General features: G+C 39.4%; 1 protein-coding gene and 1 long non-coding RNA gene across 2 annotated transcripts in view; both read left to right on the forward strand.

Moving 5' to 3' along the window:
* LOC134740113 (uncharacterized) overlaps nt 1-21495 on the forward strand; it is an 88195-nt gene extending 66700 nt beyond the window's left edge. The window contains exons 3-4 of the long non-coding RNA XR_010127348.1: nt 13566-13634; nt 21254-21495. This is a non-coding gene — a long non-coding RNA (uncharacterized LOC134740113). The remainder of the gene's footprint in view (nt 1-13565; nt 13635-21253) is intronic.
* Nucleotides 19981-20379, forward strand: LOC129042084 (interferon-induced transmembrane protein 3-like). The gene has a single exon (XM_054497675.1). The coding sequence runs from the start codon at nt 19981-19983 to the stop codon at nt 20377-20379; it is 399 nt and encodes a 132-aa protein (XP_054353650.1).
* Nucleotides 21496-24662: the final 3167 nt, after the last annotated feature.

The following is a 24662-nucleotide window of genomic DNA, read 5'->3' on the forward strand; positions in this document are numbered from 1 at the left end:
ACATCATTCTCCTGCCTCAGCCTCCCAAGTAGCTGGGAATACCACACTAGGCTAATTTTTTTTTTTTTAATTTTTAGTAGAGACAGGGTTTCACCATGTTAGCCAGGATGGTCTCAATCTCCTGACCTCGTGATCCGCCCTCCTCGGCCTCCCTAAGTGCTGGGATTACAGGCATGAGCCACCGTGCCCGGCCGAGAATGAATCTTCAATCAGATGAAATTCAAGAATAAATTGCTAATGCCATGATTGTTAATCTATAGGTATTTTAAGCCAGTTTTAATATGTCTTTTTATTTTTAGGCAACTTATATAAGATATAAACAAATGATTTACTTAAAATTGTAATAAACAGTAGGGGCAATGAAGATGTTTCTAAGTTTCCATCAAACATTTTAGGATTAATCCGAACACACAACATTCATCATTTCAAGAAGGGACATATATCATAAATAACATTGCAAAAATCTCTTCTGCATCAAATTCACCAAGAAGATTTCTTTGACACAAAGTACACAGATTTTACTCCATATAGGAAAAGAAAGATTTTATACTTTTCTGATTGGAAAAATAGAGACAAAAGTGGGCATTTAAGGGCTATCTGTATTTCCATTTTTGGAATGGACTCATCTGCTTTGCTGCCGGAGAGTGATCACTTATCTGGAGAGTTAACATTTCTGCCCTGCACTTTGTTCTGAATGAGCACAGCCTGCAATGCAGAAACAGTTTTTCAGAAGGAAGCGAGAGTGACATTATTTGCCAGGAATCTCAAGGACAGGGCTTTTTCCACCCCACCTAAGGTCACGCTCCAAGGCTCTTTTAAACTATCTCAAAGAAGTTATGTTTTATTTCTAGAGACCTCTGGAGATGAGAAAAGGACACTGATGTATACCAACATTGTTATATACTAGGCAATGTTCTTTGATCCTTTAGATACTTTATTTCATTTAACTTCTCCACAGCATTATTATTACTACTACTATTGTTATACTATTATTATTTTTAACATGTAAAACTGGAGGCTTAGAAAAAAAAAAAGAGGCCTGCAGTCACATCCTTTGATTCAAACCCTTGTCTTACTAACTCCAAAGTCCATTCTGTCCGTTTTACCTCACAGTGAGTGCCTCATAGCCAGAGCTCTTCCACCTCAGCTTGGTCTATTCATTGCAATGTTTAACAATTCTACAACCAACACTGTCCCCCTAAATCAACAGCTCATAATTGAGAGTAATTTTGTCATCAGAGGACATTGGCAATGCTGGGAGACATTTTTGGTTGTCACAATTTGGGGCAGTGAAAACTGGCAGGTAGCTGGTTGAGTCCAGGAATGCTGCTGAACACCCTGCAGTGCACAGGACAGCCCCCACGACAAAGAATTATCCCACTCCATTGTCATCAGTGCCAAGGTTGGGAAGCTGTGGCCCAAATCTTACATGCTTCTTAATCCCCTCACCCATCCCTATATTTCCTTGTTCTGGAAATTTTTGCCTACCTTCTGACAATCCATTTTTATTTCTAGACAATTAGAAAAACTGAATAATGAATGTAATCTTCTCGTTATGAAACTGTCATTAATATATTTTGTAGAGGTGATTGGCTAGACACTGCACAGTGAAATAGATCTGTTTCTTTCTATTAGGAGCTTATAACCTTAGGCAGGCTTCTTTACTAAAGCCTAGAAGAGAAGCCAGCAGGAATACAGCTATGCTAAACTCACACACATCATAGGGAAGGCTTTGCATTCTCAGAGGTTAATGAGAAAGGGAAAATGCTTTTCAGGTGAAGAATGGAGGGTTATGGGGAGGGCAGTGACATATCCCTTGGGGGAGCCAAGGAAGCCATCACCTTCTCCTTGCTAGGTGTAGGATGGCCACGTGGAGGATGCCAAATTTCAGAACCTACCAGCGGTAGGAAGAAATTTGTTCTGGGGGTAGTGCCGGACGTACACTGAACATACACGATGCCAATACAGACATATATGCACAGATTTTTTCTTTTACATCTTGTTTTTGGTTTTACCAATGAATAATCCTGCAAATGATCTAACTCTCTCTTGTCCTTTGCTTTGCCTGTGTAAACACAGCAACAAGCAAGCAGTTAGTTCAGTTATACCCTGTACTTGCAGCCCTCTTAATTGTTTTAAATTCTTTAAACAAAAAGCTAATATTTATTTGCCATTTTTTACAAAACAGCTTTATTTGGGACATGCACTCACAGTCTCCACGAACAAATAGCTGTATAGATTTCCACAAGGCCCAAAGCAAACATAATATATAGAAAGACAAGCTTCCCAAATCCTGTATTCTTAGATTTCGAATTCCGTTAAGTGTGGCTTTAAAGTGCAGTCTAAGGCCTTTCCTGGTTGCATTATCTCTGAGCAGCCACAAGAGGGAGTCTGAAGAACGCAATGCTCTGTGGAACCGCGATTACAGAAACCGTTTACTTTAGTCCACAGCAGAAGCATCCGCAGCTTCCTGTATTCTGAGCAGAAGGAAGAAACACTTAGAACAGTCACTTGCATGTCCTCTTAACGTTCAGTTTACTCAGAAGAGGGAGAAAGGGAGGTTCTGAAGGTTCCTTGAGATTTCCTATCCTTGGTTTGTAAACGATACCTGAGGGAGATTTGGCAATATCAGCCCACACAGGCGTTGGGCTCCATTTGATTTAGCTGAATTTTTACCATGCCAAAAACGGCCAAGGCTACTGGGGTGACTTGGGGTTTGAGTGGAATTAATCACTCTAAGTTTGATTTTTCCACAGTGATTCATTTCCTTCAAAAAGGATCTTGATGATTTAGTTTGCCTTTGGCATTTTCAAAGGAAGAGAAATCAACATTCTCTCTTTTCTTTCAAAATAGAACAGGAAATGGAAATCAGAGTCCCAGGTCTCCTCCCCTCGCACCTTCACTCTGTTTATGCGCTATTGCCACAGGTGGGTGTCCTACAGAAAGCTCAAGTGCTTCCAAGAATACTCAGACAATTGCTATCAAGTAGGGCACTCAGGAAAGAGGACACTGATGGAATATTGGGGTCTCGTGGGGCAGTAGTTCTCAAACTTGGGCATAGATCAAAATCACTCAGAACACTTCCTTGTTCAAACACAGAGCTCAGTTTCGATTCAGTAGGTCTGAGATAGGGGCTGAGAATCAGCATTTTTAACAAGTTCTCAGGTGATGCTGAGGTTGCAGTTTGGAGAACACACATTGAGAATCACTGCTCTGGGGAGTATCCTACGGTCCCTAAGATTTCTCCATTAATCCTGAGAATGGGGCCTGAGAATCTGCAGCACACTGGTCACAGTGACGATGTGCTCCCACGTGGGATTGGTGCCTGAGATTCTGATCCCGGCTTCTAAGGCAATGACGACTATTCCCCACTCACACCTCCTTGCAGACTCTAATGCTCCATGAAAGCTAGACTTCTGAATTGAACAAAATCCTCAGACTGCTTCCCCAGAATACTTCAAACCACTGAGCTTCCCTGCCACAACGTCTCACAACCCTGCTGATGGCTGTGGCCTCTGTTTTAAAATCTGAGTGCATGGGAGGCTGTATAGGCAGATGCATTCTCTACCAACTGGATGCAATTTGCCAGAGTTTTATAGATTGACTCAAGTTCTGGGTGACCTAGACAAGTTACTTTATCTCTGGGTATGTTCTATAAAATGGGAACAATAGCTACACTTAAGGGTGGGCACGTGGGTTGAATGAGCTAATACTTAAACAGTGATTAGGACAGTGGCTCTCACATTGTTCTCAATAAATATTAGCTATTACTGTTACCCTTCACCTTCACTTCTAGTATCGATTTCCTTATCTGGAAACTTGAACTAAAAAGCCTCTCAATTTCTGAGAGTGTATTCTTGTGCTGTGTTATTGGAATGTTGGAAGTATGATGGAATTACCTTTAAACCTTTCACCTGGCTGAATGATATGGCCTGACCGCCACGCAGAGGTCAGTGATCAGGTGTAAAGGTCAATTATAATTTCTAAACTGCATAGCTTGTTCCAGGTTTATTAATTTTGAACAATCTGTGGTGCTGACTGTGTGACCTTTGTAGCAGGTTAGAACTTACTTGAAACCGTTATTCTTTCTGCGTTACAAAATAACAGGAGGAAAAATAGGAGACGTGGTCCTGGTCAGATCAATGTGCTCCTACCACACTGTTGTGTGATTTGGGGCAATGTATTTCATGTGCCCTGTATCTGTTCCCTGAGTGATAAAATGGGTTAACAGTTAAAAGCTGCTTCAGGATTACCAATCTGGTTTTCCACGTATATGACTAAGTATTATTGAATTTCAAATGCTCCTCAAATTACGGTGATGCTACATTCTGATAAACCCACCCTAAATTGAAAATGTGGTAAGTAAAAAATACATTTTTTACCACAATAAACCGTGATGAAGTAGCAAACTTGTAAGTCAAACCATCCTAAGTCAAGGACCATCTGTGCTTGTAAACTTTAAACAAATATCTTTTATATGAATTTTCATTTTTACCTTTTAATTTCTTAAACATTTATTTACTGTACAGGTGATATTGTCAAGATGTAAAATCCAACATGTTGAAAGGGTAAACAAGGAAAAACAAGCCTCCCTCCGTACGTATCACCTGCCTACACAGTGTCTATCCACTGAGACTTTTTTTTCAATTAATAGACGTTATCTATTTGGGCAGTTTTAGGTTTACAGAACCTACAGTTTTAGGTTTTTAGGTGGAAAGTACACAGAGTTACCATATGCTGCTGCCCCCCGCCCCATACGCACAGCCACCCCCTCTAGTTTCAACATCCCACACCGGAGTGGGACATTTGTTACAATCAATGAACCAGTATTGACACATCACTATTGGCTGAAGTCCACAGATTACACTAGGGTTCACTCTTGGTGTTGCAAGTTCTGCAGGTTTTGACAAATTTATCATGACACGTGTCCACTATTAGAGTATCACACAGAATAGTTTTACTGCCTTAAAAGTCCCCTGTGCTTCACCTACTCATCCCTCCTTCCCATTAAAGCCCTAGAAACTTCTGATCTTTGCACTGTCTTCATAGTTTTGCCTTTTCTAGAATGTCATGTAGTTGAAATACTACAGTATCTATCCATTTCAGATTGGCCCCTTCCACTTAGCAATATGCATTTAAGTTCCCTCCATGTCTTAACTCACTCATCTTCAAATTCGTCTTCACCTATTTCTATTCACCTATTCAGGGACATCTTGGTTGATTTCAGGTTTTGGCAAGTGTGCATAAAGCGGCTGTAAACATTCATGTGCGAGTTTTTGTGTGGATGTAAGTTTTCAGATTGAGACTTTTAAAACCATAGCTCTGAGATATAAGGAAATCATAACCACTTGGGACATAGGACTGCCTTTTATCTCTCACATGCATCTTGTATTGAAGTCAGTTTCAAGCTGCTAGTATGATCACTGCCATAGTGTTTTCAACAGAAACATTTCCTGAAACATGTGTCTTTTAAACATTTTCTTCTCTAGGCTGACTCAGTAAAATATTGGTTAGGATGCTCTTCCCACCAAGAAGCTGAGGTGAAATTGAAATGTTACCTGTTTGTTCATCCTCTCATGCCTCTGAATCCAGATAAGGTTCTCTACTGATGACATAACCATCATCCCAGCGTTCCCAAGTACATCATCCTCTGGCTGGCTGGCCCATCCTCAGCCACACTCACTATGTCCACCTCCCACCTCATTCCTATATCCATGGCTATGTCACTCGATATTCTTATTGCTATTTCCCTTACTTAATAAAAGGTGCTATCTTCCTCAACTACCTTCAGAATATTATACAATAATTTGCCTGTAAGAGGTGTTTAGTAAACATTTATTGCTAGCACAAAACGTTGTTGACACTGTTGCAGATAAGAACTATTTGACTAATCAGATTCTGTATCCCCCTAGCATGAAAGATGCAGATTCATAAGAGGCACTTCTGGAAGATTAACAATAGCTAACATATTTTAATAGTCACTACATATTAGGCATAATGCTAAGCATTTTCAGGTGTTACCTCACTTATCCTCATCAAAATCCCTATTTGTTATTATTACTCTCATTTTACATATGAGGAAACTGAACCTTTGCAAAAATAAATAACTTGCCTGAGGACCTACACAAACCGCCCATGTACTACAAGAATTCCAAGATGTATATCAGGGCCTAGGGCATGCAAAACCAAAACAAATTTTAATTGATCTCACCTGTCACATTGAAGTGAATTATTTAAGTCCTTGCCAATATAAATTTGAGCTTATGGTTATTTGGTTAGTGTTTGTCTTCCCCCAAAGACTGTAAGCTTCGTGACGTTAGGAACTGTTTTGCTACCTATATAGATGGTACCCAACTTATGATGGTTCCACTTGCAATTTACTGACTTTACCATGTATGAAAGTGACATGCATTCAGTAGAAACTGTACTTTGATTACGCCTATAACAATTCTGTTTTTCACTTTCAGTGCAGAATCCAGTAAATTACATGGTATATAAAACACTGTATTATAAAATAAGCTTTGTGTTAGATTATTTTGCCCAACTGTAAGCTAATGTGTGTTCTGAGCACATTCAAGATGGGCTAGGCTAAGCTGTGATGTTTAGTAGGTTGGGTGCATTGAATGCATTTTCAACTTACAATATTTTCAACTTAAGATGGGTTTATTGGGTTATAACCCCATAGTAAATCAAGGCGCTCTTAGCAAACTGGCCCATCTTAAGTATTTTTAATTTATAAATGACTTCAGCCTTCCTGTGGGTCAACAAATTCATCTCTTGATGTGTCAACCCTGCTGAAAAAATAAGGCATTTTTGGAAGCTGATATGAACAGTCATCACAAAGAATGTATTACTATCATCTCCTAGAACCGTGGTGCCATTCCTATGTTTCATTCTTCAGGTTAATTTCTGGTATAGATCTTCGATGGAGAAAAACTGGGTCTGGTGAAGCACATTTTCTAAATGATTTGTGTAATATCAAGTACCTTCACATCTACTCTTAAAATTCTAACCATACTTAAGCGTGTTGGTTGCTGGGATTACATTATTGTGCCTACCCATAAATTAACAATTATCACTCAAGAAGGAAGAATTTATGTTCTCACAGTTAATGGCTCAATGTATATCTGAACCAAAAATGGCTATTAGAGATTTGTGTGCTATCACAAAGGACAGTGGAAGCAAAACCAGAGTGTATTATTGTACTCTTTTCAAAAGCACTGTGCTTTTGCTATTGACTTCCTGTTGCTTAGAGTTTCAAGTTTTAACTTCTCAGCCTGGCATTCAAGAAACTCCATCTGATGACCCTAGCTTACATGCTCACCTTTATATAATAGTCCTTAACAGGGCCTCTGGGCTGCTGAAATGGATTCCGCTGTCCCTGTCTTATGTCAGGGTCATTTTAATCCACACCTTGCTCAGATAGCATGATTTGTTCACTTCTCTATCCATACTTTCTCGAATTCCTCAAAACCAAGAATAAATGCAGTTTTCTGCTTTCTCTGGATGACTTCAACATATACTAGGAACTTGATCACAACTTAAGTGTGAATAAGGGCTCAGATTCTGATTTGGGTTAAAACAAGTCTTCATTATTTGCTCTCTAGGTCATCTTGAGGGAGTTGCTAATTTCTCTAAATATAGTGTCCTTATTTGCAAAATGTAAATAGATAAAATTACCTTATAGAATTATTAAGAATCAATGCAACTTTACATGTAAAATGCTTAACAGTGAACACACAGAAATCAAAAGCTTGTTTTGATTTCCTTTGAATTATTTCAAATGTTAGCTTTGTCAATTAGATTGTAATTTCTTGTGTGAGAACTGAGATTATAAATTAAATTTTGAATAATCACAACTGTAAGTGCTTAATACATTCTTTTAGACCCAAGTAATCGGAGAACAACATGAAGTTAAAGGAAGATGTAAAAACTTTGGCATATGGTCCTCCAGTCAAGTCTGCATTATACTTCAACCTATTATAGTCAGGAACACACGAGGAGGACTGCTCTATTAGTGGTGGCGATGGAGTAAGGATTTTGTGTTTAATTTTAGCAATGTGAGGTTCAGGAAAGTATAGAACCTTCAATAAGAAGCCAATGGGGAATAGGATTCATAGGTCTGACAGTGAGAGGAGAGACGAGAGCTGGAGATACCAACTTCTGAGTGGTAATTGAGTCCATAGGCATGCAGGATACCCTGGGAGGGGAGTGTAGCATGCAAAACAGAGAGGATTTAGGAACAAGGATTGTAGACTTGCTTATAGGCTGCACAGATGATGATTAGTTTGCAAAGAAAATGAAAGAGTGAGTAGAAAGATAAAAGTGAATCAATGGTAACACTGTCCCCAGTAGAAGAGAATATTTCAAGAAGATGGGCATGCTTGATGTTGCCAAGTGCTTCTAAGGGGCCAAAGAAGTGAAGGTCTATAATAAACACTGTGTTTTTCAGCAGGAGGCCACTGTTGACCTTTGTGGGAGCTGTCAGAAAGTTATTTGAAGTAGATCAAGAAGAGAATGGGAAACAAAAAATAGAGACATCAGGTAAAGAAAACAATTTAAAAAATTACTGTTAAAGAGTGAATAGAGACCGACGCAAGAGATCTAGAAAGAAATGTGAGCTTTACTAACCTTTTTCAGGGGAGAGTTTTGAGCATTAGTAAAAGCCAATAGGGAGGTTACAGATCTGTTACAGGTTGAATTAGTCTCCCTATACTCATACATTAAAGTCCTAACCTCCAGTACCTCAGAATGTGACTTTATTTGGAAATAGGGTCATTGTAAGTATAATTAATTAAGATGAGGTCATACTGGCTTTGGTTGGGTTCTAATCCAGTATGACTGGTATTCTTCTAAAAAGCTGAAATGTGGACGCAGAGATGCTTCTGTGGAGAATGCCACGTGAAGATGAAGGCAGAGATTGGGGTGATGTTTTTACAATCCAAGGAATACCAGAGATTGTCAGCATTCCATAAGCAGCTAGGTGAGAGGCATGGAATGTATTCATTTTCACAACCCTAAGAAACAACTAATCTTGCCAACAACTTTGATTTCAGACTTGAGCCTCCAGAACTGTGAGACAATGACTTTCAGTTGTTTAAGCCACCCAGTCTGTGGTACTTTGTTCTGGCAGCACTAGAAAACTGATACAAGATCATAGGAAAAAGATGAACATACAAAGGATAGTTGATGGTGTACATTCCTTAGAAAGTAAGAATGGGATTCAAGTTGGTAAGAAAGCTGATAGAATGTATGCAATGTGGGTAAGCTTATATGTTCGTTATTGAAAAGGTAAAGGAGTTCTCATCTGATGGCTTCTATTTTCTCTGTAAACTAGCAGGAGAGGTGTCTAATGAAAGTGAAGAAATACAAGGGGGAATTTTGAGGACTTAAGTGAGTTGGCCACAGGATTCAAGTCATTCATAATCTGCTGTCTTGTGTAACTCTCTTCAGCAACAGGTGAAGTCACAGAGAAGTGAATAGCTGAGTCACTCAGTGCTGGAGTCTAGCAGGAGAAGACAACTAAAATATAGATCATTGAGAAATGTCATTGAAAAAATATCTTGTGGAATCTAAGCCTACAGGAGTAAAAAGTGGGTTTGAAGGATACGGTTGATGATTTGAAGATGGTAAAGGAGTCTTGATAAGTCTGCAGAATGGTGGGAGAAGTTGAAGAGGCAAGAGAGGAGAGAGATGTGGGCATGGGACATCTGATGATGGGTCATGACAAGTCTCAAGACATGACTATTGGAGCGGCCAGACCAAGTCAGGGAAGGGGAGAAGGACAAAAAAAACTGTGAGGCATGGGCCGTGATGTGGGGTAGAGTTTTTTACTTACTCAACAAATAATCATTGAATGTTTATTATGTGCCAAACTCTACTCAAAGTGCTAGGAATAAAATTGTAAACTAAACAGGCATAAATATCTACCTTGCAGAGCTTCCAGTGGAAAGTGTCAAATAATAAAAATATTATTGAATATGTCAGATATGTAAAATAATAGTGCATTAGAAAAATTAAAATGGTGGTACTAGATCTGTGTATATGTGTATGTGTGTGTGTGTGTATGTGTGTGTTACCATGTTAAGAAGGGTGGTCAGGTCATACTTCCTGATAAAGTGATATTGTATTCAAAACAGGTGAGAAAGGGAGCTGTTTTCTTGTCTGGAAGAACATTTCAGAAAAGGAGAAAGGCAAGTAAAAGGCCCTGGATCCATATACACAATCCCATTCTAGCTCATTTAAAATAAATGGGTGTCCTTCAATGTGTTTGCCAATATTTCTGTGAGTTTCCTCACAGAGGGTGGCCTCAGGAAGATTCTCACAGGGGAGGCCTCACAGATGTGCTCACAGAGGCAGCCTCACAGGTGTCCTCACAGGGAAACCACACAGTGTCCTCACAGCTGTCCTCGCAGAGAGAGGCCTCACAGCACAGGTGTCCTCACAGGGGGTGCCTCACAGGGCTTCCCTAACACACATGCTGGTAGCTTCTGCTCTGGCTTTCCCATTCTGTTGCCACACTGCTTCCTCTGCTGCTAAGACCATGGTGGGCCTGTGTTCTGTTGAGCACAGTGGGCCTCCCTGTGATGCTATTGGATACCCTGCTAGCTTGCCACGGAATGCTTCCTATCTTAGGTGCAAAGGGTCAGTGTCCTGGCTGTTACCATGCCTCTAGGAAGCTATAGGACTTGACTGCTATTCTAGGTGGTGGCCTCCCCACCAACCCCATTTCTTTGCACGACTGCCACTGCCACTTCCAACTCTGGTCAACAGTACAGACTCCTCATATCCTTCCAGAGGTTGGGGCTACATCGTGCCTCTCACTGGAAACAAGATGTCCTTCCAGAAAAAGGAAGGAGGTCCTGGTCAAAGTCTTGTCTCATACCCAGCTCTGAGAACAACTACTTGGCATATTAATTGGCACCACTTTTTTTTTTCTGGAGAGAGCCGTATCACAACAGGGCACTGTCTTGCCATCACTTCAAAGAAAAAACCAAAATACTCTGACAATGGTACATTTCTCAAGGCCTAGGTTATTTGGCCATATTTACAGTTACCTTTTTACCATGGGAAAAAATTAAAATGTGTTTAAACATTTTTAAAGGGCAAAAATCAATTGCATAGGTAATGAAAGTTTTATTATACAAACACATACATCGTAAGAGGACTTGTACTATGTTGAAGTGGATGTAGTTGAGAGAGAGTAGTGGCATGTTATATAAATCAGTGCTTATAAATTAGTAATTTTATAAAAATTTATCTTAGAAGCTCAGCATTTACAGGGATTTTATAACGGGGAATTTTGTAAAGTTAGATTAAGAGATTAGATATCTCTATTTTCTAGATTAGTCTATTCAGATTTCAGGCTATAATAAACGACATCTCCATGTATATTTAGACATAAGTGAGCACTCATGTGAGTCCATTTGACTGAGTTTAGTGGAAAATTTGCCAATAGAATAAATTGCAGTTAATACAAATCGTATGTAATAAAGGAATAAACTGAAAAAAACTTTTAATCTCAAGAAGAAAACAACACGGGCCTACTCACTACCTAGAAGATGAAAATTTTGGAAGATTTTATGTTTTTAAGAGGTTAGTTATTTCAAAAATATTCTGCTATAATTTTTAGACCTATCCTGACAGTTTTTGAATGACTGGAAAAATAGACTAACTCATCATGACCAAAATCCTATAATGACGACGCTGCGCAACTCAAGCTAAAATTTCCTCATGAAGAGGTAGCTAGTGAGGCGTGGGGTTTAGGAGGTGCTGTGACTTGCAGCAGTGTAAACAAAGTTGCATTCTTCTTCCATTGAGGATATTGATATTTCTGATCTAGGTCATTCTCTGTTCTCAGGACCCCAGTGTTCACTTTCACAAGAAATATTTTTTTTAATATCTTCTGTTCATCTTGTGATCCATCTTAATCTCTCCTTGCTCTAGTGGCTTGCTTGTTTCAGGATTTGGGGACCACAAGGCCCACAAAGTCCTTTCTCTTCATAACCTGCCATCCAAAGACATTTTTGATGCTCAAACAATTCCCTGCTGTTTACAACTTCAGAGGTGTCCTCCGAATAATTTTCTCCTCTTAACTTCAATAGTACTGTTTCTACTTTTCATCTGACTTAGTAGCTCATAAATCAAGAGACAGGAGAGAGAGAAAGAAAACCACCTTTACCATAGATTCTTTTATTTTTCTCTTTTTCAGGGGTTATTTACTAAAGGATAGTTTTCAATTTGTTCTTACTTTTATATTTTCACGTTTTTTTTTTACAACTGAAACTTGTGGATTTCCTCCACTTACTTCTCTTTAAAAACTATTCTACAATTCCATAGAAAACATTATTGAAAAGTATTGTAACAATTGACATATTTCTTGTTAGTAAACTTATTCTAAATATCTTGATCATATTTATAAATTCTTGAGAGAATATACATATTTCTCACAAAATGGGTATGTATAATATTTAAAAATAGGGTAGAACCTTCAAGAGCATTTTGTTTTTCATGGATTTGAGCGTACAGTAATTTTATCATTTCCTTAAGTCATGGGACTTACCTTTGTCAGTAAGGATATATTTAGTTTCAGCAAGAGAAAACCCATACTCAAACTGGCTTATCAATACGACAGTTTATTATATCGTGTGACACAAAGTTGAGGAACAGGGCTGCCTCCAGGGGAAGGAGAGAGGCTCCTGTTCTATCACGTGCCTTCTCTTGATTCTGTCTACCTCTGTGTATTGGCTTCCTTCTTAGGCTGTGAGCAAGGTGGCTACAGCAGTTTCAGATATAACAAAGTCCAGGGGACAAAGAAAGAACTGTCTCTCCTTGTGTTTCTGTGTTAGAACACAGAAACACATTCCTAAATGCCCTCAAACAGATTTTCCTTCACTTTGAATTGACGACTAGGATTGAATCATGTGCATATCCCTGAATCAGTCATTTGCAAGAGGAATTTGAAATACCATGAGTGACCTTGGCTATTCATCTGGGGAGTATTTGACTCTCGGCTTCCCCTTTCACTTTGTGTCAGTCGCATTAATAATGTGGGGGCCACATAAACTACTAAAATACACCACAATTTCAGTGTAATATGGTATTCTAAGATGGTTGCCCATTTCATGTTCTATGGCCAGATTCATTAAGGATTCAACTGCATTCCTGTGCCCTCTGTGCTCATTCCAAGCAAAGCTGGAAGTGGGAGGAGAAGAGGCAAAACTTCTTTGGGATATTATTAACTCCCAGGGTTACTCTCCCAAGTACATTTATTACTAGATGCCTGTTGTCCAGAGAGGAAAGTGATCTAGGGATGACTGCAAGTCTCCCCTGCGTTTAATTCAGTGTGTATCAAGGAAGCTCATAAAACAGTCTTCCAGATTACTGATATGTGACTCTATTAGAATTTAATTTACTGTAAGATAATTATAGCAAGGTCTCTCCGTGTAAGACTAATAAAAAGTGAACAGATTTTCCCTCAGGAGAAAAGTTCCTCCCCAGACGTTCACCTCTATTCACTCAACATGAGCCTCATCCTTGATTCTTCCCTTTTCCTCATTCTACAGCTCGAATTCAGCAGGAAAACCTTACATTCTGCTTCCAAATGGATCAGAATTCCTCCACTTCTCTCTGAGGTAAGCCACTTCCTAGTGACCTGTAGAGGGCGCTATAGGATGGACTGCCTCGTGGTCTATCCTCTTCCCCAAACTCTACAATACTGCTCTGCCTTCCAACCCATTCCCAACACAAGAGTCTAGGAGAAACTTAAAAAAATGTAGACTGCACATCACTTCTTAAAATCCTTTAATAATCTTCCATTGTATTAAGAATAACACACATACATACTCTTGGCTGTGGCTTGTAATGTACATGTTACTGCTCCTACTCTCCTCTGTGTTCTCACCTGGTACATCCTACCTTTGTTTCAGCCACACTGGGCTACTTTCTGCTATTGGACACAGTTAAGTATTTCCCCATCACAGGACCTTCACTCATCCTCTTCCCTTTGCTTTGACCATTTTTTCCCCTGTTCTTTGGATGACCTTTTCCCCCGCTTCTGAACTGGTCTCAGCCCAGTCATTACTTTCCCATTGTGGCTTTCCCTGCTCATGAAATAGAGTAGGGACCCCTTTTAGGGGTCTGCTGGGCCTCCCAAGCATAAAAATAAGTTAAAAAAGACTTGAGTATTTCGAGGAGAATTGAAGGCACCTGAATAGCTTTGAGAAGTAAATAACCAATGTGATAAGCAAGAGGATAATAATAGCTTAAACAATAGCCACCCAAGTAAATTAAAATCACAAGATGTTTGGTTCTCTATACAAACTAAAGATAACATCTTGACATGTGTAACTCAATTATTTTTTAGAAACCCAGACCCCCACCACTTGGAAAATGCCAACTACTGTCATGTAGACCTCAGATAAGGGGAAACTGTGGACTAAACTCTGACCTCTGTTCTTTGCTCTAAATTTCTTCCTGAGAGGCCTGGAGGAAGTGACATCCACAGGCCAAACTGTAACCTTCCCTCTGTTGACCCCAAGTTTTTAGACAAATCTTTTCTTCCTTAACCAATTGCAAATCAAAGAATCTCTGAATCCACCAATGACCTGTAAGCCCCCATTTCAAGATATCCTGCTTTTTTGTGCCAAACCAATGTGTGACCTTCATACATTAATTTGCAATTTTGCCTGTATAACTTCTGCTTCCCTGAAATGTACCCCTGTCTTTAAAAGCCCTCGCCTGTAAGCCATCAAGGAGGTTGGGTCTTAAGTGTGAGCTGCCTTTCTTGCTTGCTTGGCACCATGAGAATAAATGTCCTTTTTTCTCTTGCTGCAAACCTCAGTGTCAGTGTTTGGCTTTACTGTGCTGGGTGAGCAGACCCATGTTCAGTTTGGTAATGCTCACACTATCTATACAGACTTTCTCCCTTGGGTGGGGAGTGGTAGCATAATTTTAACCTGTTCTTTACCTTCACAAACCTCTTCCCAGGTTGTACTTGTGTGCTTCTTTGTTTCCCTGTTTATCATCTGTCTCCCTCACTAGACCTGATGCTCCAAGAGGGCCAGGTTGGTTTCATTCTCTGTGGATAAGGTTCAGTGAATAACCCCCCTGTATCATGGTGATTCCCTTGAGTATTGGTAGTGTCTCTACATTGCTAGCACCTAACGGAATGTTCCCCACATACTATGTCCCTAGTAGCATTTATTCTTGAATGAGTGGGTACCTATTGTTAGAAGACTAAAAATTAGCATTTGACTACAGGATCAAGAAATGCAGGAATGGGTTTCTCATTATTTTGAGAACTTCAACTGCATCCCTGGCAAACATTCCACAGGGTTTGTGATGTTTTCATTAAGTTTAGTGCCATGATAGAACATCATTTTTTTTTTAATGAGAAAAGATAATACTTGAAAAGTCAGAAAGCCAGAAGAAAATAATTGCAAGAAAGGTGAGTAGGAGAATCACCTCATCCAAATCTAACTTGATCATGTGAAGCAACCTAACAGACTCGTGGAAGGTTGCAAACAACTATAGATAAATCTCTTTGGTGACATATAATAAAAGTTTGGCCTTGTCAATTTTAGCATCCCATTTCACATTACCCCATGGCTAGTTGAACCATTTTGGATATATATTGTTAGCACTATATAGTACTTAACTACGTGCTGAACCTAGTTTAGTGCATTCACTCATTTAAGGCTTCCACAACCTCATCAGATAGATTTTATTATTACAACGATTTTACTGAAGCATAGAGAGGTTAAGTGACTTGACAAAGATCACCCAGCTAACAAGTGGCAGAACTAGGTTGCAAACATAGGCCTATAATTTTCAAAGAGTAAAAGACTCCCTTGGAATGACCACACTGAGGAAACTAAAGATGAACGTGAATTAGAGTTATAAATGTTAATGATTGTTTTCTTTCATAATTGTCATAGTTCTCTGCATCTCACATACGGTAGCTGTGTCAGCAGTTTTTATTCTCGTTTTTAAATAGTTTTAGGCAGGCACAATGTAATATGTAAACATACAAATGCAAAAAATATAAAATTAAGTGATTTCTATTATAAATAATTTTGTCTTAGTTCCTTGAAGTAGCATCCTAGTGGTACTATTTGATAGCTGAACATTAATTGATTAGTAAATTGGGGAAGGATGAAGGGAGAAAAGTAATGAACTAGACTGAGGACACCTGGGGGTGCTCTGTCCTGCTTAGCTCTGCAGCTCTTACTTTCTCTGGGTCTCAGTTCCTCGGCAAACTTAGGGCACTGGGTTAAGTGCCGTGTAGCTCAAACCAACTCTAGCTTTGTATAATTTTGTACAAAGGTACTGATATGTTAATAGAAAAATAAAGTCCGGGTGCGGTGGCTCACACCTGTGATCCCAGCACTTTGGGAGGCTGAGGTGGGCGGATCACGAGGTCAGGAGATGGAGACCATCCTGGCTAACACGGTGAAACACCGTCTCTACTAAAAAAAAAAAAAAAAATTAGCCAGGTGTGGTGGCGGGCGCCTGTAGTCCCAGCTACTCAGGAGGCTGAGGCAGGAGAATGGTGTGAACGCTGGAGGTGGAGCTTGCAGTGAGCAGAGATCGCGCCACTGCACTCCAGCCTGGGCGTCAGAGCAAGACTCTGTCTCAAACAAACAAACAAAAAAAAAAAAAAAAGAAAGAAAAAGAAAAAGTGCATAACTATCCTCTTATTTTAAACATGAGTTTTCAGGAAGCCATCCTAATCCTATCAGTTCTACCTTCATAAACATTCTACTTCCAACTAGAAAATTGCCTCTAGTCTTAAATCCCTTCTAACTAGTTTTTTACACTGTTATCGGCTTTTTTTTTTTTTTTGAGATAAAATTCTTGGCTTGCTTTATCATTCCCCTGCTTAGGGTCCTTCAATAGCTGCCCTTTCACTGATATATGTCCATGACCAAACTCGTTCCTATTTTACCTTGAATCTTGTGATCCTCTCTACCAAACCATGTGCAGCTCTTTGAACTTCACAAGCTATCTCACATCTCTATGCTTTTGCTCTTGTTGTTTCCTCTGCCTGGAATGCTACCTCTCTCTGTCCCTTGTTTGTTTAGTGGACACTTTCGAGACTCAGAAAGATGTCAGCTCTTCTGTGAGCCTTTCAAGACTCAGAAAGATGTCAGCTCTTCTGTGAGCCTTTCCTGCCTGAACATTCCTCCACGCAGCAGGTTCCCCACAGCTCCGCCCAAGATAGAACTGCCTGTTCCTTCTTTGGTGTTTCCACCGTCCCCAACGCCAGCTTCTCTACCTGAAACATGTTAACACTTATCGTCTATGTACTTCTCCTAATGCTCTCGACAGTAAAGAACACGTTACCTTCATCTTTGCATCTCCAGCATTTAGCACAGTGCTCCATATATGGTAGCAACTCAGTAGATATGAACAGATGAATAAAAATGTGAATGCAATTTGAATGAATGAAAAGGCATCAACTGTCTAAAAAGTTATTTTAATTTCTCAAGTTTTGGCCTAATGCTTTCAGAGATGGCAATGGAAGAGAAAAACGTGTGAAGAGTAAAAGAATGTTGTAGGGAGAAGGTCTTTCATTTCATTGTCTATATTGTTTCAAGGTGCTTCCGATACTGTGATCTCTTCTGGATCTTGTTAATGAAATTTTCAAGTATTTGATATGATATTAATGCTCCAATATGTCTTTTGAAAACACTCCTAATTTTATTTGGACAGAAAACTAAAAAGGCTGGACGAGAGTGCACATGCTGCAATAGGAATTAATTTAAGAGCATAGTGGTTCAGAATACAGTAATTATTTTGGGTTGTCTTTTCAAATTCAAGGAACTCAGATACTTATATAATTTTGAAATATTGCAGCAAATGGACCAAAGCCAACTCCAATGTGTGAAGGATAGATTTTATACACATGCTTACATTTTTGATTAATTTATTCATTATTCAACCTACATTCATTGAGCACCTTCTTCTGCTGAGCTGTACCCTAGATGCTTTGGATTCAAAAAGATGGATTGGCGGATGGCTCTTTCATTATTCTAGACAAAGTCCTTGATGCTTGGAGAACGTTTTACATTCATTTGTTGTCATCGCAACAATTGCCCCACACGGACTGTCCAGGCACCCCAGCTCCTGTTGAATGGTCTGTCCTCTTCACCCGCTTTCCAGCAGTCCTCTCCTAATTCCTCTAGTGTATAGCATGTGCTCCCACCTTTGAGCCTTCCAACGGTCTTTCCCCTATTTGAAACCCTCTTATCAGAGAACTCAACTCATCTTTCGTACTTGCTTGTGTCAGTTCACCAAGGGAAGCTTTCCCTGATCCCATGACCAGACCAGCTCCGGGCTGTAGTGGTGCTTCGCAGGCCTTATTGCTATCACAATTAATTAATAATGAATTTAGCTGCTTAATATCTGGTCTTCCTGCTGAAATATAATGTATACAAGAGGATGATCTGTGTACCTGTTTTTCCCATCTACTTCCAGAGTTCAGCCATGTGGTGGTATGGAGAGATTTTTAATAAAGATTTGCTGAATGATTAAATGAACTAATATTGGCAGAATTGCTAGGATGGACTAATTCCTCTTTGCCCTCTCCCAGCTCATGTCCTGCCTTTCCTCTTTTATAATAAAAAATGCTTAATGGCTTAATGATACTTGGAGAGCAATTCCCTTTCCTAAATTGAATTGTACATGTTTGAACTCCCATAGTACATAAGGCCCTGTGGCTGTCAGTGACACTTGGGTATCCTTCTTACTGCTTCTCAAGTGGAAGGAAAGAAGAGGACAAGGAAGGTGATCCCTTTCTCAGCCAACCCAATCTTAGAGAAATAGGAAAGATCAATTGTGGATATAACAACAGCAATCTCTTTCCCTGCATGAAAGAATCATGTTGCTCATTCATGGTTAAAGTAGGATTTTAAAATAGCCAATCTAGCAAAGGCAGTGAGAATCAGGAGCAGAGACCAAAACATGTAACAATTCATTTTAGAAAAATGTCCTATAAACCAATCTCACAGTTGGAACTTAAAAGTCCCCAGATACAATCATGTTCTGTAGAGCCCCTGAAATTGCCTCTGGCACTAAAGAGATCCTAAGCAATATTACACAGGCAGGAAGAGGAATAGGGCATCCATCACATTGTCATGTTCTGCCCTGTCCTCAAATTACAAAGTCAGACTCAGTCCAGAGTTGAGGGATAGTGTTCTTATTCTGCTTTTGTCTACGCCATGTAGGTTATGACAGCTGGCTGGGGAGTGTGCTCCTCCAGCCTGTTTTTAGAGGGTCCATCTCTCTTGATTATCTCGACATCCCTTACTGCTGGCCTGTGAGATCTCTTCCTGTATGCTATCTCATTTTTCCATATTAAGGTGGCTCTAAATATCAGTCTGCCTTAAAACCCATGATGTTTTCTTTTCAGAAGGGGTTTGGAAGTCTCACCAAGCTCACTAGCAGAACAGAGCATCTCTTTACTCTATGGAAATGGACTAACTCAATATGACATCATTTCTGCTGAAGACTTGTCTGCTTCCATGACTTTTGGAAACCATATTCTAATGAATATCCAGTGACACTGTTTCTTTGGTTCCGATAAAAATCAGAATTGTACCCACTCTTACAACCTGTTCTCTTGCATTTCCCTAAGACTCCAAGGGTTAATATATTTTAGGGTTTTATCATGCCTTTCCAGACTATCTTTTTGCTTCATCTATATCAATGGCAACAGTTTCACTTGGAGCAACAAAATTCTTGGCCCCATTCCAGACCTTCTGAATCATTAACTCTGGAAAAGATGCCCTGCAATCTGTGTTTTAACAGTTTATGTAGGTAAGCTTGGTTGAAGTTTACCTTTGCATTGACTGATAACAGGAAAAGGGCTTCTTCATTAAATTAATAGTTCAGGAGAAATTGAAACTACTGGGGAGAGGGAGGGCCTACTGAGAACCATCCCAGCAACCCGACCACAGCTGGTCTTCCCTGGACACCATGAACCACATTTTCCAAACCTTCTTCACTCCTGCCAACAGCGGCCACCCCCGCAATTATGAGATGCTCAAGGAGGAGCATGAGGTGGCTGTGGTGGGGGCGCCCCAAAACCCTGCTCCCCTGATGTCCACCATGATCCACTTCCACAGTGAGACCTCCATGCCTGACCATGTCGACTGGTCACTGTTCAACACGCTCTTCATGAACTCCGGCTGCCTGGGCTTCATAGAATTTGAGTACTCCAAGAAGTCTAGGGGCAGGAAGATGGTTGGTGACCTGACCAGGGCCCAGGCCTATGCCTCCATCGCCAAGTGCCTGAATATCTGGGCCCTGATCGTGGACATTGTCATGACCATTCTGCTCATCATCATCCCAGTGTTGATCTTCCAAGTCTATTGATAGATCAGGAGGCATCATCCAGGCCAGGAGCTCTGCCCATGACCTGTATCCCACGCACTTCATCTTCCATTCCTTGCCCTGCCCCCCAGAGCCAAGTCCTGTATCAGCCCTTTATCCTCACACACTTTTCTACAATGGCATTGAATAAAGTGCATGTGCTCCTGGTTAAAAAAAAAAATAGTTCAGGGCTGGGTGTGGTGGCTTACGCCTGTAATCCCAGCACTTTGGGAGGCTGAGGAGGGTGGATCACGAGGTCAAGAGATCGAGACCATCCTGGCCAACATGGTGAAACCCTGTCTCTACTAAAAGTACAAAAATTAGCTGGGCATGGTGGCGGGTGCCTGTAATCCCAGTTACTCTGGAGGCTGAGGCAGGAGAATTGCTTGAACCCAGGAGGTGGAGGTTGCAGTGAGCCGAGATCGTACCACTGCATTCCAGCCTGGGTGACAGAGCAAGAATCCATCTCAAAAAAAAAAAAAAAAAAAAAAGTCAGTATGTGTAAAATACTTAGAATAGTATTATAGTACTTGGCACATAATATATGATATACAAATATTAGCAGGTATTAACATTATTATTATTTCGTCCCACAGGATATTTATTAAGTAAGTATAGCCCCCCCACCCCATTTTCTCCCAGAGAAGATTGAAAGGGACTTACCAAGACACAAACTAAACAACAGTTAGTAAATTTGAGAGACAGTAAAAAAGAATCACATTAAACAAAAAGAAAATGAAATTTTAGTGCACGCCCTACAAATACCCATAACTAATTCTTCAAATTTTAATTATTGCATCAACTTTGTATTACTCTGTATACCTAAAGTAAATGAAACTGGCTAGCTCTTCACCCAGTCTTTTCTGTTTTCTTTCAGGGCACTTCTTCACCTGACCCAGCAAACCCTCCCCTTCTGTCCTCCACTCTTTCTTTCCAGGGCTCCAGGCTGCAGGTTTGCAACTACGATGACCTTGCATGATGTTAGAGCCCATGACCACCTGGGTCCTTAAATGCATGGAGCTAATCTTCCTACTGGTCCCCTACACGCTGTATTTATCCTGATTTTAGCAGAATAATACATAGACTTCTTCTGTAGTAATTTGAGCTCCCTGAAATAAAGTATGGTGTAATTGAATCTTGCACTTATTTAATTCTTTTGTAGTATGAGTGTTAACATGAAGTTTAGTATGCCAGTGATCTGCTTTAAAGTTTCACCCACATGCAGTTCTATAGCAAGAGTCAAAGTGAACTATATCAAGACAGGTATATATAAAAAATGCCATTCTTTTTCAGGGCACCATGCATATCCAAATGGTATCCTTCTATAAGGTATGAACACAGCTAGTTCCTTTCTGTCAGAATAAAAAACTACAGAATTGTTGTGGAAGTTAAATGAATGGGTTCTCTCTTCAAACTTTAGAAATGCATTCAAATCTCATCATTTACCAGCTGTATTACCTTGGGGCAGCCACTGAACATTTCCAAGGATTAGGTTTCTTCTTTAGGAAATGGGGATAGAGCTGTAAAGATTAAATGAAATGAATGCATTGGAAAGTGCTTCTCACGATGCCTAGCACCTAGTCAATGCTATTTTTGGTATTTTTTATAGATCAGGAATGAAGAGGAGAAGGATAGATTAGTACCTTGTGTCAAAGACCCTTGCTGAGTTGGAGAGACTGCACCTCATGCCAGAATCATACTGCAAGATGGAAGTTATGTGCTAGGCATGAAGGGAATGCCTTTGTAGGAGAAATGAGAAAAAAGAGGAAGGAAAACTTTGTCTTTCTATATGCAGACACTTGCATAACATTTCCTCCTTGAGTTCTTGAATCCCAATGAGAGAAATGAGCGTATGTTTGGAAAGAAGGCTCATGAATTAATATTTTTCCCAATGGAGAAGCTCACAGAAACTTTGAAGTGTTTATTAAAGAGTTGATAATGAGGAGAAAACTTTTTGAAAATCATATTAAAAAGTACCTCCCAAACTGCTTCAATAATTTAACCTTGGAATCACAAGACTCTACTGGAATAGAAAGAACACATTTTTCTCTTCCCCCAGCTGTCCCGGGTGTATCGCATGCATGCTGATAACTCTGATGGCCTCTTGCTAGGAGTTGGCAGTGGAATGATACCCTTTTGTGACCAATCGAATAATTACTGAAGTTGAAATTTGTAATCCTGATATCAAATATTTCATAATGACATCAATTTAAACTTAATACTGCTCTTATCTTTTGACAAAAATAAGGTTTAATATGTTTTTCTCCTACAGGGGGTGAAATAAGGAAAGACTTTATTATACAAGATAATTAAAATTCTTCCTGAGGTTAAAAGTGATTTAAAAAGAATCACAACATGAGATAATTAGGCCTTATTAGACACTTTATCTGCTTCACTGAAGTCACTTTTTCCAGGATGATAAAATGTGCCTTTGTCTTTTTTTAGAAAGCTGGATACCAAATTTGGGGAAAAAAATGATCTTTCCTCCTCCTCTTTAGACTCAGCACATGACTGTGTGAATGGATTTGTGGAAATAATTTAATGACAGGGTTACAGTTTCCAAAAGCTAGACCTTTATAGAATGTGATGGTTTTCAAGTACTTATTCATTTTTCTAGTGGAATTACATTTTACCCTCTATTTTTAGTTGGTTAACAGAAAATGATATGAATTTGTGTTTTCTGATTTTTTTTTCTCCTGACAGGCAGAATAATAACAGATTAGTTTTGGGATATTTAACAAAATCCTTTTGTTACTTGACAGACTCGTTTATACTTTCTTATGCCATAATAGGTAAGGCAAAGCATGTCAGTGTTTGTGTTTTTAATGTCTAATGAACATACAATAACCGTGCAGTAGTGGATGGTATTTTTTAGATGAAAAGTGGTTCAGGCATTTAAAGCACATGATGTTTTTGTAAGAGGAAATAGGTACCCTAGGAGCATGGGAGTTTTGCCAGAGTTCTAAACTGTATCCCTCCATGAGGTCTGATATTGCTTTTCTGTTCTGCTTTTAGGCTCAGTGATGATGATGCTATGACTGCTGCCCTCTGCTAATGGCTCTTTGGGCTTCCAGTGGGTATTTTCTTTTTCTTAACAATGTTCAAAGCAACTAACAATAAATGAATGAAGTACTGGCTTGTGCCTTTAAGTTGGTATCCAACTAATTTTTATCTATTGACCAGTGGATAAAAGGAAATTGTTATACTTTGCCTTTAAGAAAACATTTCGGTTTTATTGACAATGACTTGTTATATAGGTTTTTATCAGATCTTTCTGAGTGACCCTTTCCTTCAAGAAAAGGCTACGGATAGATCAGTGCAGCAGGGTGAGGTAAAATATACAGGTCTCTTTGAATGAAAGCTAGAAATACAGAATTGTTAAGTAAATGTCTTTTTCAAGGTGACATCTCTAGAAAAATAGTATGCTTCGATAGAAAATAGCTTCTGTCATACTATTGTGGGGTCTATTGTAAATGATATAAAGAAAATTGTTGCTTTAAAGAGAAACTTAAACAGTAAAACAAGAATGGAATGGAGCCTAAATTGTGAGCATAAATGGATTTACATCAAAAGTATCTGTTCAGTGAGGTTTTCAGCATTCACATGTAAGAGTACTGCTGCTTTTCAGAGTAGCAGTGCTGTATACACTTGCCTCTCCGTCAAGCTGGTAGGTCCTGTCAGGAAGAGTATGACACCTTCAGGGTCCTGGAAATGCATAAGAGTTAATAAAAAATGCACAACACAAATACGGCTTAAGCAATGATTACAAAGCCAGTATGCATATAGCCACTACCTAAGTAAAGAAATAGAACATTGTCAGCGCAGTTCATTGCTGTATATTGATTTTTGAATCAGGTAAACTTGCTACATCTTCATTAAGTCTAATGATTAATGGAATCTTTTAGATTTTTCTGTATATGCCTACCTGATCTGTGAGTTATGACAGTTTGGTTTCTTTCTTTCCAATCCTTTTACCTTTCATTCTGTTTTTGCCTTACTGTAGTGTCTGGGGCCTTCAGTACAATGTTGAATAGAAGTAATGATGTCATCCTTGTCCATTCCAAGTCTCAGAAGGAAATGTTTAATGTTTCACCATTAAATATAATGCTTGATTTTCTAGATTGTTTGCTAATATTTATCTCAACAGGATCTGAATTTTGTCAGTTGTCTTTTCTGGCTCTGCCCAGGTCATCATAATATTCAGTAAATGTGCTGAATAACATCAGTTGATTTTCTAATGTTAAAACAACTTCGAATTCCTGGAGCAAATCAAAGTTGGTCACATT

This window comes from Pongo pygmaeus, chromosome 7 (assembly GCF_028885625.2).
Source record: "Pongo pygmaeus isolate AG05252 chromosome 7, NHGRI_mPonPyg2-v2.0_pri, whole genome shotgun sequence".
Classification (NCBI taxonomy): Eukaryota; Metazoa; Chordata; class Mammalia; order Primates; family Hominidae; genus Pongo; species Pongo pygmaeus.

Coding starts and splice junctions, on each gene's coding strand:
- LOC129042084 (XM_054497675.1), top strand. CDS start 19,981: ATGAACCACATTTTCCAAACCTTCTTCACTCCTGCCAACAGCGGCCAC.